The 20,311-nt window shown below is 40.5% G+C and overlaps 1 protein-coding gene across 2 annotated transcripts in view; it reads right to left on the bottom strand.

Annotated features, from left to right (window-relative positions):
• Positions 1–20,311, bottom strand: part of opcml (opioid binding protein/cell adhesion molecule-like) — a gene marked incomplete at its 5' end in the record, with an annotated part of 291,631 nt that overhangs the window by 44,705 nt on the left and 226,615 nt on the right. For both annotated transcript variants that reach the window (XM_079508540.1, XM_079508539.1), the window contains one exon: positions 15,235–15,360. In XM_079508540.1, the coding sequence (XP_079364666.1) occupies positions 15,235–15,360 (126 nt within the window). The remainder of the gene's footprint in view (positions 1–15,234; positions 15,361–20,311) is intronic.

Below are 20,311 nucleotides of genomic sequence, written 5' to 3' on the forward strand. Positions count from 1 at the left end.
GAACGAGACGAGACAAGACAATAGTATTAAGAATGAATTTGGGAAAGATGCTAAGAGACAAAAGACATAACATTTCCAGGCAGAATGGGAAGAGAATATATCTTTTTTATCATGTCAAAATGTGTTTGCCTCCACTGCAACACCTGTACAGCAATGGTAAAAGATAACGTGGAAAGACACTTTCTGACAAATCATTTGACAAAACCTTTTCCAGACGAAAGTGAACCGAGACAAAAGAAAGGAGGAAGTGAAAACATTCCAGTCTGTTTTCACAAAGCCGGATGGTAAAGTTAAAGGCGGCCAGGCGGCCACTTCAGCCTCTCCCATTGTGTAGGAGTTGCTCACAGTTAAAGGACACACGTCATGATGTTCATGATGAATGCATGGTAAATAAATGGTAAATGGTGCATTTATATAGCGCCTTCATTCACATTCACCCATTCACACACACATTCATACACCGATTGCAGCAGAAGCCATGCAAGGTACCAACCAGCACATCGGGAGCAATTTGGGGTTCATTGTCTTGCCCAAGGACACTTCGACATGTAGACAGGAGGAGCCGGGATTCGAACCGCCGACCCATGGATCATTGGACGACCTGCTCTACCTCTTGAGCCACAGTCGCCCCTGCATAGACTGTCACCTCCACCGGTGCTTCTCAACGTGGGGTGCGGGGACCCCAGGGGTCCTTGAGGCAGTTCCAGGTGGTCCTCAGCTAAATTGTTGATAGTTTGGGACTAAATGGAAGCAAATGGACCCACAAAATGTTGAGAACCACTGACCTACAGGGTAAACTGAACTTCCCTCGTTCAAACTTGCTTCCATAACGACAGCCACGGGCCATGACCACACTTTTCTACTATAATTACACTATTCACCAGCAAGCACTGAAGGACGCGAGTCTGTGATTTCTCATGAAGGCTTTCAAGTCATACGGATCATCGGTGACAGATGACCAGCATGTTACCTCCGAGAATTGCAACCAGCAGCTGCCAACCTGCCTTTAACGGACTGGCACCTCGTTCCCAGTGCCAACTCTCCCACTAAGTGTGAGACACCACAGAAGACAGTTTTGTGTTGCTGCATTAGACGTTAGCAGACGTGAAATTAGATTTCATGCTATCATTGCGACTGCAAGTCATACTTGCTTGGACTATAGCAGTGATAGTAACTGTCAGGCAGTAAAGCTTAGGGTGGTACTGTATGTGCCATAACCATTTGTCGCACAATTATTGTCATATTATGCGTCTGTTTTTAACACAATTAAATTAGTGTCTCATTCTATTTTTACATTATTCTAATTCACAGCATATAATAAGATGTTGCCAGCCTCGGAAAATGGCCAAGAAGCATTGATATAGCTGCCATACTTATGTAGAATACAGCAACTAGCTTGATTGCATGGTATATTTGTTGCATTTTGGACACATACTGTACATTTACATATACTGTACAACACTTGGTCCTCAACCCTTTATTGCAGCTGTTCAAATGATAAACAAAGGAAGAAGACCTGAAGAAGGCCATGGGGCCGCTCGCTACGCATCACTTTCAATGATGAAATAGCCATCTGAATAAAGGCTATTTAACTTTTTCACCAGAAGAGTGCCTTGTTTTCTATTCCCTTTGTAGCATGTTTTGAATCCCCAACCAAAGAGCACCTTCATTATACTTTTTTGGACTTCCGAGCACTACAGACCCTTTGCATGCATTCATAACTCAGTTTGTCATTTTCTTGTGTAGTTACAAACAGTACTGTAGCTAAACAAAACACTCGTGTGAAGTGAGGGGCGCAGCGAGGGCAGTATTTATCAGCCAGATGACGTCTTAAGTTGTCATTTACTGCTCTAGACAAACATTAAACGTCCATAGACTTGGCTGGCCTATGACTGCTTGTAGACAAAAGATAGAGCATTTTGCTAGATTTCACACAGACGCTGTGCCTCTTCCCAGACGGCAGGAGGGAAAACAGACCGTGGGAAGGGTGGTTGAGGTCCTTGATGATGCTGGATGATCTGTGAAGAATGCAGTGTAGATAATAAGTCACCAGCAAGAAGGGGAGAGGGTCCCCAATGATCATCACTGTCAGCTGGTACCGTTTATTCACTTTGCAGTTACCAGACCAGGATGCAGGATGTAGGTTAGAAGGTTTTCAGTGGTTCCACTGTATAAGGCGGTGGTTGTTGAGATGGGGTGACGTACTCCCCCTCCAGAAGGGATGGATACACTGTTTTTGATGACGGCCGAGGTGTTAGTGGTTGAGGTCAGGTCGTACCGTAGTCGGGGCACACCACACTGTTAGCTGCTCCACCTCCATCGTGTATTGCATATCCATTATTATCACTGAAGACGAGACGCACTATTGTATCGTCGGTTGTGTAACGTGATTGTGTCGAGTCTGGCAGTACAGTCATGGATTAGCACTAGCAGGATGAACAACAGGGGACTCAATTCCCCAATTTTCCCTACACCCATGCGGTCCCTGTCATTGCTGGGTTTTTTTCTCCCTGGAAAAAAAAACGTCTGGGTTTCCGAGGCTATGTCATTGCTAACCTCTACAGTTGGTGGGAGGGTGGAGATGAGCATATGTCTCCAATACACACGAAACCACCAGTCGCTTCTTTTCACCTGTCTGCGAGGGCGTAACACCATGCGGAGGAACGCGCTATCCGACCTAGTTCTTCTTCGTGCTGAACCGGCTCCCTGACAGACTTGTAGGAATCACTAGTGCAGCGAAGGAGATTGCACTCCCCGCCCAGCGTCCCACCCTCAAACATGGCCTATTGTCAGGATTCAAACTCCTGGTCTCCTCGGTGGTGGCCAGGAACATTTCCCTTAAACCACCCGGATGCACTGAGATGGGTTTTGATGTGCGGCTGCCAACCCTGACCACCGGCTGCCTCTGTGTCAGGAAGCCCATCACTCAGTTGCACAATACAAACATAGCTACAATACATCCAGGATACTTAGACAATTTACAATTACAATTTAGGCATTTAGCAAAAGGTTTTAATCCAGACCGATTTACAGTAAGCAAGAACAAAACATGGTAATACAACAAATACATAAAAATAGTCATCAAGAATCATATGTAGGCTAAGAACAGTGTAATATCTATATAATGATTCTAAAGTTCATCTTGCTGTTTGAAAAAGCATACCCTGGCCTATAGGACAGTGGTTCTCAACCTGTGGGTCAGGAGGACCCCCATGCGGGTCCCCGAATGATTTTTTGGGGGTTCCCCAGATGACAATGAAGTGCTTGCAAGGATTAAGGAACATATCGTTGTTGTCAAGCAGATACCTTGTATGTCCAAAATGGTTCCAATGGACCCAATGTAGTTCATATTTAGTCACAAGCCATTGTTAATACTTTTCATTGGTTCAGTATTTATAAAACCCACAACTAGAAAAAAAATGCATACAAGCTCACATAGCGTTGCGACACGCAGATTGTAGATCGTCTATTTTTGCTACTTTTGCGTGACACTGACGAAGTAGGACATTCATATAGAGATATAGAGTTTAATTATACACTTCAGTATTTTAGGATGATAACAGAGTGTTTCTGTCAGATATCATTGTAATTTCTAAGCATTACAGGCCGTTATCAAACAGACAACGGACATACTGTACAATCACATTTGTATTCATCTTCCCTTAACTGCTGGCAGCAGTGGCAGTAGTGTAGCCAAATGGTTTGGGATATGTATGCATAATAAAATATGCCTATAGGCAGTTTCTTGTCCAAAGCGGGCCTGTATGCGTATATTGTACATCTCCAGAAATAAACGATAAAAGAAAAAGGCACACATCAAACACAGCAACAGCAGGGGTTAACACAATGAGATGTTATGCAGCACTGCGAGTTCAATTCATATCTTGTGATGAATTTGTCTCAGCTTGTGCATCCCGTGGGCAACCTGCGCATTTCTAATGAATTGCTGAGTGTCATTTCTCTTAAGAGCCCAATCGTTCAATGTCAAAGCAAAGGGGCAAATTAAATCTCAGTCCATATGCCCTCAATGAAGGTAAATAATAATATTATTGTATGACAATACCAATAGCGCAGAAACCACTATGATTTTAGAGAATATAACTAACCAAGAGATTATATTTGGTGTAAACCCGTACTACTTGATGACTCTTATACAGTACATCAATGTATGAGATGTACAGTATGATTTCATGTATGAGGTACAGTATGTTAAAGGTATATTCAGTGATTTCACTTAATTCAAATATCACTTATTTTTTCTTATTTTTTGGATAATCCTCCCTACTATAAAGTGTGCTGACCATATAAGGAGTACCTCCCTGTCCCCAGTGAGCCCCTGGGGTCAAAAAACCCTAGTTTCGGTTTGGGCTTTGGGTGGCAAAGCCTTCATCCAATCAGGATGAGAGGGGCCTTCTTCCAATCATGATCGAGTGGGGAGGGCATTGGTGCACGTGCTGTTGGTCTGTTGTACTTCCCCCACTGTAGAGCGTGTGCATGTGCACATCTTGTTACCGGGTGGACCAGGGTTTTTTTTCCAAATCACCCAAATCACTGAATGCTCCTTTAATACTCATTAAAACCCAAATACTAATGTGAGATGTGGTCTCCCTATGTTTCCATGGAGGAATGTTGACCGTGATTGACAATGTCAACAAAGTTATGTGAAGCAGACGGCGTCATGGTGGAGCAGACTGGACACAAGCATAGACCATAAAAGATACAAGATATGCACCGCCATCTTTATTGTAGTTTGAACATCACTGCAATTACAGAGTCATAAAACGTACATAATGTACATATAAACAATAGCTTTAACTTTGTGGGGTATTAGTGTCAGTGATGAGAAGTGTTTCATGCAAATGAATACCGGCACTAAAGAAAATATGAATATGTAAAATTATTTATAGGCCTGCGGCTAGCCTTGACACTGCACATTTCATCATAGATTGCAGCAGGGCTGTTTCCAGATTCTCTCCTTACCAACAATATAAAATTGCAGTAAATCTGACAACTGCACCCTCTTATTCTCAGCTCGACAAAAAGCACTAAACACATTAATTATAATCTAAAAGTTCTTCTGTTCCACCCACGGTCACAAGGTTCTATAGAGCAGTGTTCCTGACCCGTGGGCCATGAGATTATTGCAAGTGGGCCCCCAAATAATTGGCAAACCACTTTTTTGGGGGGGTTGATGATTTTAATGATAAAACATTAATATTTAAAAAAATAAAAGGTTGGGAACCATTGCTATAGAGGATGGCTAAAACAACCACAGCACGTCAGTCACCACCAGGACTGATCTGCCTGTCATATGCAGTCATGCAGCACTCCTACACCCAGATGACCACCAGGGAACCCGGTCAAATTGATTCTGTTCATGACATTGTTCACACTGCTACCACCTGGCAAACAGTACTGGAGCACCAGGGCCCTGCATGCATCAGGCCCAGGGACACTTTCTATGGACTGTGACTCCCACTCCCCATACAGCTTGTGTACAGTGCATTCACAGTGCTATAATGCATGGTTCACTTTATCACCACGACACGACTACTACTGCAGGCTATGCAGCTGAGCTAATTATTACTGTACAGTGACCTAGTAATTTATATATATATATATATATATATATATATATATATATATATACACATACATACAGGTTTATAGCCTCACAAATACCAGGTGCTTTTATTCATTTATACTGTATGTTCATTCATTCACTCATTCAATGCTTTATCTACACTGTTGAAGCTGTAAGAATGTAATTTGACATAGATGTATCGTAACTACATATAAAACGTTTTCTGCCAATATGCATCTAATACATAGTGTCAGTTTTGGACAAATTCATATACAAAATAGACTAGTGATACTAGCCTGGCTCCAGCCCTGAATCGCTAGCCACGCCAATTAAGAAAATATGTTCTGCCGATTCAACGAAATGAAAATTCAGAACTAAAAGTGAATTCTAAACCACTTAATTTTTCAATAAAATATTAGTTCATCACACACTCCCTGACAAGCATGACACTAAATTATATTCATTGAGGTGGGGGTCAGATGTGCGCTTTGAGTTATCAATTAAAATGCCTCAGGCAGATTAAATTAAAAGACTCTCATTAGTCTTTATAAAAGTGGTAAAATATGCAGATGGTTGAAGGCACAATGTGCAATTTTTGAGTGAAGCAGTTTAGTAACTTATTTTGAAGCAATTTCCTTAGGATTGGTAATCTACCAGCTGTACAGCTAATTGAAAAAAACAAAAACAAACACAATATGCCTCAGATCATTACCATTGTGATTTTGGAGTTGTTGGTCTTTTAATGACCATTTTATTTGCTAAATGTTGTGCATTTCACAACCACTGACATACAACGTGTTACAAGAATGAAAGTTATACAGTACTTGTTATACAGCTTTCATCATGGTACCCTTTCTATTATAGGAAAAAATAGAGTCCGCAACACTGGTATGAAAAACTCAGCTCCACTGGTTTATTGATTCAACATTCCGATCACTGGGATCTTCTTCAGGAATTCTGGGATCTTCTTCCTTCTTCATTCCTGAAGAAGATCCCAGTGATCGAAACGTTGAATCAATAAACCAGTGGAGCTGAGTTGTTCATACCAGTATTGCGGACTCTATTTTTTCCTATTGTACTGCCATTTGTCCAGCACCTGGGCTAGAGTGGAGGTGCATGCTCTATTATCTTTGACCCTTTCTATTATAGTCTAATGCTCTGGGTCTCAAACTTTTTAGCTCGAGACCCAAAAGAGAAATTAGATTTGTCCGGGACCCAAACTAGTGAAAATAGCAGATCTACAGGCTCACAAGGCAAAACAGTGGTCTAATGAATGTGCTTCTGCAACTTTTTCTGTTGGTATGTTTTACCTAGGTAGGATAATATTGCAGTATTTTGCTTGGCACTTCCATATTTTTGTATGCAGTGAAGAGAACAAACAACTCTGAATAAGCAAGTCTTTATTTAGCAAATGCCTCTGGCTGCTTTGATCTCAAAGTAATTCTAAAATTGCTACAAGGCCGCTTTTCTCTTAAACGCGGCCTACACTACAGCTTACAACTCCCCCTCATAGACCTTTTTAAGCTTAATATTATACCCAGAATTACGCTATATTGTGGGTCAAATGTCACATCTGAAGCATAAATTGATTATAATACAATAAGGATTTCAAGCACCATTCTTCAAAACAGCAGTTGAAGTGGGACTAGCCTTTCAATGTGTTTACAGTGTGTGTGCGTGTGTGTGTGCGCGTGTGCGTGTGCGCGCACGTGTGTGTGTGTGTGTGTGTGTGTGTGTGTGTGTGTGTGTGTGTGTGTGTGTGTGTGTGTGTGTGTGTGTGTGTGTGTGTGTGTGTGTGTGTGTGTGTGTATGTCTGTCTGTCTGAAACAGAGGAGGGAAGGAAACCTGAAAGAGGGTGTTGGGCAAGGTAACCGGATGGCTCACTCCAAAACCCCACGCTGGGGCCATTCTTGTATCCTTTTATTTGTTTTACTGAGGATAAGATTAAAAACTAGAAAAAGTGCCCCTTGGGGCACAGGTCTCCACCAGGCCAGGTCAGGTTGTGGCCTCCTGGTGGCGCTATAATAGGCCAATGTGAAAAGGGTGCGATTTCTTCTTACGCCTTGGATGGCAATTGGATGATTTGAGGCATTTTGTTCCAAAAATGTGTTTTGCAAAAATCCACCTGTTGGTGGCATTATAACAGGCCAATGTGAAAAGGGTGGGATATATTCTGAAAGATTTCACGTAAATATCCTGCAAACCTTTAAAGGCAATGTAAGCCAATTAGGATGGAATATGAAATATCGGAGAGATCCGTCTTGAACACATGACTATAGAGATACTGTGTAAAGATTTGTGGGATTCCAGACAGAATCTGGAGGAGTAATATCAGAAAATGTTTTTACAAAAGTCGGCCTCCTGGTGGCGCTATAACAGGCCGCTCTGGAAAAATCTGGGGTACAGGTTCATCATTGGCATCCAGGGAATGTGTGTGCAAAATTTGGCATCAACCGGGTTAAACACATTTTGTGCCCAAGACGTCTGTGGACGTCTTTGGTATTACCGCACGGGCAGAGCCCAAGACGTCTGTGGACGTCTTTGGTATTACCGCACGGGCAGAGCCCAAGACGTCTGTGGACGTCTTTGAAAAAAAAAAAGAAAAAGAAAAATAATGTTTTTAATATATATTTTTTAAAGGACAACTTTAGTTTTTTTCAACCAAGGTTCATGTTTTAGGTTGTTATTAGAGAAAGTAAAAGGTGAGTGTAATCTTTTTTTCATTTGCTGCTTTCTTTCGTTTTAGGGATTTTAGCTGTTTTTGACAGGGGGGCGGGGGCATTCGAGCACGGGGCTAAATATGTATTTCTTTACAAGATTTTATAGCGATTTATTTTTTTATTCTTTACTATAGTCCTACTAGACCCCAAGAAATTACATTTGGCCACAAAAGATCACGGGATCTACTGAATGTGTCAAACTGGCATATTGAGCCTATGACACACAGGGCAGTATTATGCGTGTCTTAAGTACCAGGTCTTATGACTTAACTTAAGACCTGGAGGCGTGGTCAATGCTGTTTGGCCACTCAGAATAGCCAAATGGCATTGACCACGCCTCCAGGTCTTAAGTTAAGTAATAAGACCTGGTACTTAAGACACACATAATACTGCCCACAGTGTGGCTTCCCCCCAGTAGGCTACCTTCACATTCAGTAGATCCTGTGATCTTCTGTGGCCAGATGTAATTTCTTGGGGTCTAGTAGGACTATAGTAAATAATAAAAAAAGAAATCGCTATAAAAATTTGTAAAGAAATACATATTTAGCCCCATGCTCGAATGCCCCCGCCCCCCTGTCAAAAACAGCTAAAATCCCGAAAACGAAAGAAAGCAGCAAATTAAAAAAAATTAACACTCATCTTTTACTTTCTCTAATAACAACCTAAAACATGAACCTTGGTTGAAAAAAACTAAAGTTGTCCTTTAATCAAAAAAATCAAAAAAATCAAAACAATGATTTTGTTTTTTTTTAATACGTGGTGCCAAAGTTTGTGTTTTCGCCATTGGGAATGCATTTGGCGTTTAAATTAAATAACTCAGAAACTATAAAACATTTCAAAGTAAAAAGTTCCAGCATGTGTCTCCACAGTCAGCTGAATTATAAAAAATGTGACTGGATTTTCTAGGTGAAAGTGATTTTTGGGCAGTTTTGCGTGGGCTCTCAAAGTGTTAAGTACCAGGTCTTATGATTTAACTTAAGAACTGCATAGGCATAGTGTGGTGCGAACGATAGGGCCCTATGACTCAGACATAACAATATAGAGTTTCTACTGTATACAATTATGTTGTATTCTTGTATGAGCTTGTACATGTAGATCAGCTTATTATTGAAATTGTTGACACATCCACACATCCAACACACCAGCACGCAACAAAGTCTAAATGAGGCATAACAGTATATATGCCATAATCAAACAAGCTTATTGCAATTATTGCTATTCCAGAGGGAGGGAAAGATTGCTGCCAAGTGGCATACAATCCCGTTTAATAAGGATACAATCTCTTACCTACTTAGTGAGAAACACAACACCTGCTGACATCTTTTTCTTCTTTACCCCCTGATGATTTCTGCGTGGTTGATGTCCACCAGCCTGAGTATTATTCTCACTAACAAACGTCAGGGAATATGGCATGCCATACATTTACGCTGTATAATAGTGTGAATTGCACACATTGTGGGACCAATCACTGACTGACAATGTCTGTCTATGGTGCTCAATCACACGCTGAGACGAAGTGGGTGAGAAAAGGCTTCCTCACACTTGCCGTCAGATTGGAGTGACCTCAGGGAATTATTTTTTTTTCCCAGCAAAACTTTCCTAACTACGATTTAAATTAGGGGAAACAATGAAATTAAATAAAAAACTACTCTCTTTTTTTTGGGTCACCTCCCCCTTCACAAAATGTTCACATTCTAAATTCTGTGATCTTTTGTGGCCAAATGTAATTTACTCGAGTCTAGTAGGACTATAGTAAATAATATTAAAGAAAATGCCATAACCTTTTGTAAAAAAAAAAAAAAAAAAATACATATTTAGCCTAGTTACATATTTATGTAACTTGTTTGAATGCCCCCGCCCCCCTGTCAAAAATAGCTAAAATCACTAAAACGAAAGAAAGCAGCAAATGAAAAGAAACAAAAAAGTTCCCCTCGGGCCACTGGTCTCCTATAATAGGCCAATGTGAAAAGGGTGCCCTTTGTTCTTACACCATTGATGGCAATTGGATGATTTGAGGCATTTTGTTCCAAAAATGTGTTTTGCACAAATTCACCTATTGTTGGCGCTATAACAGGCCAATTTGAAAAGGGTGAGATATATACCTCAGCCTAGTAGGAAAGTCTGTGAAAGATTTCATGCAAATTGCATGCTGCGTTCATGATTTGAGGCTTTTTGTTTCAAAAGGACCAATCCTGCAAACTTTGAAAGCCAATGTTAGCCAATTAGGATGGAATATGAAATATCGGACAGATCCATCTAAAACACATGACTTTAGAGATAGTGCGTAACGATTTGCGGGATTTTTGGACAGAATCTGGAGGAGTAATATAAAAAAAAATGTTTTTCAAAAGTCGGCCTCCTGGTGGCGCTATAACAGGCCGTTCTGGATATTTTGGGGCAGAGGTTCATCGTTGGCATCCAGGGAGTGTGTGTGCAACAATTGACATTGACCGGGTTAACGGTGCCGGAGATTAGCTGTTCACAGACGGACGGACGGACACACGGACGGACGGACGGACACACGGACGGACAGACTGAGTGCAAAACATACTCTCTCCCCATGCCTTCGGCCTGGTGGACACAATTAATACTCGTCTTTTACTTTCTCTAATAACAACCTAAAACATGAACCTTGGTTGAAACAAGAATTGATGAACATCAATTAATTACCAGCTGCCTTATTATATCTGCCGAAATGTGCTCTCCTATAAACACACCAAAACAGCGCATCCCGGTTTGAACGAGACACACACACAGTAGAGCCTGTTTGTGTGACACAACTGGGGGAGGAGGGGGACTCACGCACGGCAGCAGTGAGGGCCGGCGACACGTTCTGAGCACGCACGCACACACGCACACACACACACACACACACACACACACACACACACACACACACACACACACACACACACACACACACACACACACACACACACACACACACACACACACACACACACACACACACACACACACACACACACACACACACACACACACACACACACTAGCTAGCTAGCTAGCTAGCATCCCATGGCTGAGAGGTCGGCTAGAGGCAAAAAGTGTCTGGTTGCCTAGAGATGAGGCAGCCAATCAGGAAGCTAGGTGGTAACTACAGCATCCAATGAGATATTGGTCACGGAAGCCATCCCGGGCATTTATTGACCAGTAAAAAACTAAAGTTGTCCTTTAAGTAAAACATTTGAGTACATTTTCCCACCAATGACAATTAAATTAATGGGACAAAATAACAAACAACTGACAGGAGAGTGAGTACATGTTCACAACCTAATCAATATAATGAGTCTTAATGGGTCAAATTGATCCATTTAGTGTTGTCCTTTGAATTCACTGCTCTCTGCATATATAAATCTTTTTGGTGGCCAGCAGCCAACGATTAAGTGGACATTGTTGAATAATTGATGTTGCACTCACTGACTTGAAATAAGAACAAGGGCTTGTAGTCCACAAAACAAAGCAGAAAGGTAAATTGATAGGATTTGTGGCCATGGCAGCTAAGAGATTGTGGGTTTCTCCTATGCGCATATCACAATAGAAATATCAGTTATGGATGTACTGTATGGAGTGGAGCCTTCAATGTCAAAGTTAAAATAACTCCCTTTTTTTGACAATTAGGATTAGACATCACACTTTTTGTATCGTTCCTCAGGACAGTTTTCTCCTGTCACTTGCAATGAAATCAGTGAAAGGTTGACATGCCTTTCTGCATCACTAGCTCCTACAGTACATTTGCTCGGATTGCTGGCACCAGTGAGTGTGAACAGCTGGAATTATATACGCTGGGAAGAACACGCCACTAAATGGAAAGATTTGTGATTTTCTGGAAATGTGGCTTAACAGAGGGAGAAGTCTGTTCACTTTAGTGCCATCCTAACAGACACAAACGCTATCCAAGGCCCATTATCACTGATGTTGACAAACATGAAAAGCAAATGGTGAGGGAGCTACAGTAGTCTGGAAAATGCCATGCTGAAAAAAACATGGGAAAACATTTCAAGTTCTCATTGTCAGAGAGGACTTATTTGGCTTGCCAAACATCCTCACCATAGCTTTTCTTTTCATTAGTGCTACTGGAAAAAATGTCAGATAAGATAACCCACTATGTTCTCTTCTGACAGCAACCCGTGACCAGCACAGAGCATACAACAACAGTCTCCCTACATGAGCCCAAATATTATCTTTCAGATCAGTTATTCCATTGTCTCTGCCCGTGGTCTGTAGGTTTGTTTCCATAAACATTTTTAACAGTTTTAAAATATCATTTTGGAAATTACGGAGATTTTGAAATGGAGAGGATTTTCTTTTATTCAAAAATAGGCTACCCAATTTTGCTAAAATAATAATAACGTGTGGTTGAGGTGGTTTTTGATAAAGAACAGGACAATAAGTATAGACACCAACATGTTTCCAAACACATTTTGATTGTATCAAATAACTTTTTTTTTCAGGTGATAAAATAAACGAGGATTTCCACTATGAAACACTCTTCAGTAGGTTACACTTGCACGCTTCATTTCTTCATACGGTATGTACTGTAGCAGTTAATCGCTGTATCCAACAACACAATCCATAATTTTGCAGGATTTTGCAGAATTTTGCAGGAGGTGCCTACAGGCAGCCTTGACAGTGCTGGGCTTCGCAACATACATAGGCTACCTTGGTTCACTGGCACTATAATTCTATAAGTAAAAAGGTGCTCAGGTCTGTCTGTAACAACATTTTTCATTAATTGTGCAATTCCCAAATAAAGCCTAATTGAAAGAAGTTTGCAGCTAGGACTTCAGTATATTGACAGTGTAGTTCGTGCACTTCTTTTTTTTTGGACTAAAGAGTGTGAAATTGCCAATGGTTGAGTCCATCAGCTCTAATAATTGTATAACCTGGACTACTTATGTCAATAATCCAACCCATATCATTCATATAATAGTAGTTATCTCTGGCAGCAGTTATCTGTGTGTGTGTGTGTGTGTGTGTGTGTGTGTGTGTGTGTGTGTGTGTGTGTGTGTGTGTGTGTGTGTGTGTGTGTGTGTGTGTGTGTGTGTGCGCGCGCGTGCGTGCGTGCGACTGCATGAGACTGGAGCTAATCTCACAAACCGATGGACTGATCCGCATCAAACTTTTCATGCAGGCAGCCAGAAAGCCAAGGAAGACGTTGTTTCAAATCACCATCATGGTGGCGCTATACAAGCGTGCATTATATTTTGGGCTATGACTGAACCACAGGTGTTACAATCAAAATGTAATTTTCCCTGTATTCCTTGGACCATGATGCAACTCCCAAAACATTTCCGCCTCAATAGTTTTTCTTCCATTTTGAATTTTCTTCACAACACACAAGAATAGGGACACCTTATCTCTGGAATGATGTGATATGTATCGTACTGATTTTTCATATTCCATTCCAATTAGCTACAATTCTGGCTTCCAAAGTTTGCAGGAGTGGCCTATTTTTGGGGAAAACTAAAAAGGCCAAGAATCATAAACACAATTGACCCCACATTTTAATTTGAGCCAATAGTGATTTCACTTATAGACCCATAGGGGACACAACAAAAGCTACAAATGTTTTGTAGCAGAAACAAGATTTTTCCACCACATTAGGTACACATGATCTTGGGAATCATGTGACAATGATGGCCTCCAAAACCTCTATCACTTCTGCCCATAGGAAGGAGCACATGTCTCTGCCAGGCTGTGCTCCCCAGAACGCCTCTTTCTAGGTTACATTTTCATATTTGTGAAAGTTTGGTTATAATTCACTTGATATTTCATGGAAAAACACCGGGTTGTGAATGGTTATCGACTTCCTGCTTTTGGTCCTGCAATTTCAAGCGACTAACATGGCCGGTTATAGGACTAACTATGTATAAAGACCCAGTTCCTTTAAAAGCATAGTGTGCACCAACAGCCTTCTGCTGACCATTTCTCAATGTGATTAGGATCCATTCTTCAGTTGAACAGTCGGTAAGGAGATTATGATGTTCAGTGGTCATAATAAGGAAAATGAGGGAGTGAACATGTTGACAGAGGAGGTAGGCGACAGTGTCTTGGCTGCGGCTGGCATACTCCTTCTGGCTTCCTTGTACAGAAACAGGGAAGGAGGGAGGAACAGCTGGGCTGTAGATATTCATGTCATGATGGAGGCTGCACATCTGATCCTATGGCAGCGCATGACTCACGCTGCTGAATGTTCAGTGGGAACTGCGGGGCCACCGCGATTAAAGCACAGAGCTCTGTGTGTGTGTGTGTGTGTGTGTGGGGGGGGGGGGGGGGGGGGGGGGGGGGTTACTCGCACACAAACAGCTACTTGGCTCTCCTTCAGGCTTTAGGTGCCAGCACAACAACCCCTACCAAGCCAATGTTGGCCTCAGGCCAAATCATTTGCAGTTGATTGGAGCCTGGCCCCGTCGTTGGGCACAGGTTGCGTGGCACCAACCCCTTCATCCTCCATATTGAAAAGAAAACACAGCCTCACTCAACAGATTAAAGGCTGGCATTATTTATCATCATTTCAGTCAGGATATATACAAACAAAAGCTGTAAATTAATTTAATCCCATAGGAAGGGAACAGCTTGTGTAGGCAAATGTTCTCATTAAAGTGTAGGGAGGATTGCATTGCCTGGGAAGATTGACAGGGGCCACATGCCGATTAATTGATTCAGTAAACTTTACAATAGAACTTAAAGCAATTCTGTTGAAGCTTTGTCAATATCCATTATATAGGAAAACATCTCAAATAACCACTTCATTAAAACTCCAGAGTAGACCATAAGTGAAGTCTTATAATGAAAATAAACTCTTCACGTCAGGAATGCTATGACAAAGAGTGGCCATTGCACAGAAATTCTCCACATGGTAGACATACATCAGGGATAATAAGAGAGCATAATAAACTGATTGCTCACCTCTTGCAGAATGATGCTTCCATATGACACTTGGCTCAGGTCGACCAATCGCCAGGCACATTAGATTGACATTGCTGCCCTCATTTACTGCGATGTCCGTCGATATGTTAGTGATTCTCGCAGGTACTAAAAGGGGGGGGGGAAAAACGACAAATTATGACATATTTTTGCTGTTTGGTAAAGATGGCAAGAGGCAAGTTGTCTGTATGTGAGTTTGTCTGTCTATCAGTATGTAACTATATGTATGTTCCCAGAGTTAATCATTAATCAAACATTTTTGTGCACGCTGCCAGCAGGCAAAGGCAGTAACTGTGCATTTTTTTTCCCACATTACGTTTAATATATTTTGAAATATATTACTTGAAATGGCAGTAGGACTGCCCACATATGGAGTCATATGCCATATACTTCCTAAATGACTGCATGGAGACCAAGATCTACATGAAAGCCAACCCGATATTAAACTCCTGTTCAATGACATGCACCTAAGTACACCAAAGAGGTTAGAAAAAGGATTTGGGGACTCGGTGATGATGCAATAGCTGAGAAATATTACCTGGCTTACTGTGATATCACATGATTCATTTGTACACTGCTCATTAGATAGATGAGCATTAGCTAGATATAAAGTAAAGCACAATTGGCAGGCCAGCTAGATTTAAGTACAGTACTTGTGTATGGCTAACCTGTGACTGACTGTGGGTTGAGGTCAAAAGGCATTGATTAGTCTTAGTTAGTATAATTTAATTCACCCAAAGTGACTGAACATTATGCTAATGAAAATCCTCCTCATCTGATTTACACTACACATGACCCTTATGTTCAACTTGCTATAATATGGATATTCAAAGGGATCCACTCGCAATTCCGACTGTGTGTCTTCATGTGGTGTTAGAGTTAGGTTTAGGGACAGGTTTAGTAAGTTGGACCAACACGCCGTCGGAATAATGATGCTGACCCATATTCAAAGCTGGAACTGTTGTCCTGTTTAGCATACCATTTCAATTTACTTAAATGATATTTAAACATTTAAAAACTGGTGAGATGCGTTTTTCGTGTTACTCTATTGAAACTGATCTCTGAAAACAAATGCCACATTACCATATGCAAAGTATTCTGATTCATGTTTTTCAAATTTTTCTCTCAAGACATGACACTTTTGAATGTGAAACCAGAGTCACGAGTTGAGACTTTCAAATCTGTACACAGGAATGAGAAGAATTGATAGTGTGCATGATAGGGTATCAGAGTAGGCATTGAATATAGTGATTCACGTTAACATTTATAAACTGAACGTTATTTAACAAATATTGGCTCGGTTTCCCAAAGGACACATGGTGTAAGAGGTATGGTGTAGCACATGCTCAGATGCCCTCTAGGGCTAGGCCGCACACAGAAGCCTGTGAACATAGACATTCCGTGCATAGATGTGCCACGCAATGGTAGGCCTGAGGCCTGGTATGGTAGGCCTCAGGCCTCAGGTCTACCATTCTGAAATTTAATTTAATAATATTTGGACTTTTAGAGTAAAGAGAGCCTACTATCTACAGGGAAAATTACTTTTCAATAATCTTACAGTATATCACAACCTCTGTGTGATAGAATAACACATAATATATACTGTATATTGTATGTACAACAGTACATATTATGTATTGCACATACAGAATGCATGTGTAATAGGTGGTGGTTTTCACATTTATTTTGCCCAAGGCACACCAATAGGCAAGTCAATATCTCAAGGCAACTGTATTCACTGTGAAAATAGCCAATTTACATGCTCACGTGTGACAATGAGTTGTGAGTCTATTTTAAAATGGAAATACAAAGAAAATTAAATATAAAAAGAAAATATTATGCCTATAATGAAATGACCAAAATAGGGACACCAGTTAAAGGGCCACTTCACCCCATTTGCAACCAGATCTTATTTTAATGTTGTTTGGGTGACATCCATGACATCAAAGACACATTGAAATACTAAAATATCTAAAAACACATATTACCCACATAAAAACCCCAGGAAAGTGTTTCTTGTCTCCCAAACATCATTAAAATAAGATCTGGTTTCAAAAGGGGTGAAGTAGCCCTTTAAAAGATGAAGTATTGTTGTATATATTGCATTAATGTGTGTTTTTCACAAAAATCCCAAGTCACGTTTGCACTTGTCTCATGGCACACCGTTTAAGAACCACTGCAAAAGTAAATCAAAGTCTAACTATAAGGTGAGGCAGAGTTCTATTCTCTTTGCTGCATTTATATTTTGTTTCCTGCTCTGTCAGTAGTTAACCTGTATTAACAGACTGTGAAAACAGTTTATCTCTCAGGTGAAGAGTGACAGGAATACAAGAACGCTCACCCTGTGGTCAAATGCGGCGACCTCAGAACAGTCCCCACCAAGTATTCCTAAATGTAACCTCAGTAAAACTATCCCTAAACCAAACCTTATTCCTAAACATATAACCTCAGTAAAACTATGCCTAACAATATCCTTATTCCTGATCTTAACCGCATTAAAACTATGCCTAAACCTAACCTTATTCTTAAGGTTAGGGGGCGAGCGGCCAGTGAAAAAAATGTGGGCGTGTTTTGGGGCGAGCGTTCCGGTTACCACAGGCAGCCCGCTATGCTTGACCATAATGAGCTCTAACCAAGATGAATGAATGAAATACTGCCAGTGTGTGGAAGAGGGGACAGGTCCATCACCTTGATAATGCCAGGGGCTGTGTGATTAAAATGCATCTGTCTTGCCACAGGGCCCTATAGTGGATGGTGTCTGTCGTTCCATGGACATGTCACTCTTCATATCGGCATGGCAAAGGTTTTGCAGCAGTAATTAATTGGGAAATGGGATCAAGAGGCTGCCGAAAGAGGAAATAGACACCTGCTTTGGGCGCTTATTTAATCATAGGCCTCCAGTGATAAGGCTTCTTCTCCACTTATCAGTAACATTTTCATCAACATTTCACAATTAAATGTGCTTATTTGAGAGCTAAAGGAGCAGATAGTTCATTAGTGACACAATGTACGGTTTCAACCCATGTTATAACATGGGTTGAAACCGTACATTGTGTCACTAATGAACTCTGCTCCTTAACACTGGGGCAGACAAATGCAATGGCAAACAATACATTAATCAGTTACCAGTGGTGTAAAGTAAGTACATACATTTACTCAAGTACTGTACTTAAGTACAGTTTTGGTACAGTACTTGACTATTTCCAATTTTCAGTACATTTACTTCTACTCCACTACATCTCAATCTTAGTTACTAGTTACTTTATAGATTTTTATAATTATTATTACAAAACACAAATTAAACACTTCTGAATACATTTCGGCCATTTGAAAATACCCGTACAGTACTGTATGTGGCCACTGATTTTCTTGTATTGAGTTGTGCTTAGGTAAATGGTGCATTTATATAAACTGTTAATAAATACTTCAATCAATCAATCAAAAACAAAGTTATATATTTATAGTATAATTTCTCATTTTGTATGCTATGAAGAAAGGTGATAATTATGAATTCTTACAATGAACAACAAAATATAATGGCACTACGAATTCAGCCACCCAAGATGAAGTTGCTGCTGTACAGTATGTGTTAATTAATCATTACATCGCAATTTGAAATTAACAATGTAGCCTACAGTAATACATTTGTCCTACAATTGAGCAAAGCAACAGTGTTTGTGTATGAGTGGGTAAGTGAGAGATTTCTCACAGCTACCATGTCATGTCATGTCATTGGAAAACCTCATTCATATGTCATGTCGTGTTCAGTCATTACAATTTCAGTGAAGTACACAAGGACAGCTGAACGAGAAGGAACATTCACACATTTTTGAGCCAGGTAAAACACATGGGGCTGCCGGTGCTTTGGAGGGGCTAGACATGAACTAGGTTAGTTTTCCCACCGGTCGGTGGTGACACCTGCCTTCAAACTGCCAAATGTTCTCAGTTCAAAGGCATCTTTCCATGGGGGACTTACTTAAACCCATTGCATGTTGTGTTTTAGGCTCCAGTCCAAAGGGATGAAAGTGCCATTGAAGTGAAACCAAATGGCAGTGTGATGTGTTGTGAAAGCTCTTGTGACTCCCAGCATGGACAATATTGAAGACATAGACAAGTTGACATTCAAAATAAGAATAAGAGAAGACCTCTATGAAAAAAGATGGGAAAAATGGTCGTTATATAAATGGACAAGAGGTGAAACATAATAGAGTAATGGAATGGAAAAGTTAAAGGTGCCCTCAAGTAAAGGTTCTATTTGAGTTTTCTTTATTTTGTAATTCTATTTATATGATTTGTTTGTTTTGTTTTATTTTATGTTTTACTTTGTTTTGATTTATGTGTCTCTATGTGGTTGTTGTGAAGTTTGTCTTTGTACTATCTTGTTGTTGTTGCTTTTGTTTATTTGAATATATGTCTGTAAACCCTAAATAAAAACAAAGTTGAAAAAAAAGAAAGCTCTTGTTAGAAACATTACAATATTGCCTTGGTACCCTTGTTGTGTAATACTGTAATGTTCAAATATATAACCACTTGAGACCTATATATCGGTACCTACATATGGTGAATCGAGAAAATAACCATGTAGATCCACAAATCGCTATTTTAGAAAATGTAGCCTATAATATTTTTGAAGTTTTGGGATAACCTATACATTGTTTTACCTTCAATGCCGGATGCTACCTCTGTGTCACATACACATGTGTCTCATATAGCAACATCATTTATTTTTTAAATAAGATTTTAAGGTTTTTAGAAAACCTTAGGTTAGGTTTTACGAGGCATTTTTAGAATCGGCAATGTCATACGCAAATTAGAGACGGGGTTAACATGGTTCAATGTATGACCCTATGTCCAAATCCAAATCACTTGCATAACTAGGTAGTGGCTGCAACCATCACGACAAGGTAACGTCACAAACAAAACTACCCAGCGGCTCAGAGCAGTGAGACAAAAATGAATCCATGACCTCGACCCAGAAAAGTGTACTTCATAGTTGACTGGGTTGTAGCATGGGATGATGCAGAGCAAACGAAGCGCTTAGGTGCACAGAGATTTTCCC

This window comes from Electrona antarctica (assembly GCF_951216825.1).
Source record: "Electrona antarctica genome assembly, chromosome: 8".
Taxonomy (NCBI): Eukaryota; Metazoa; Chordata; class Actinopteri; order Myctophiformes; family Myctophidae; genus Electrona; species Electrona antarctica.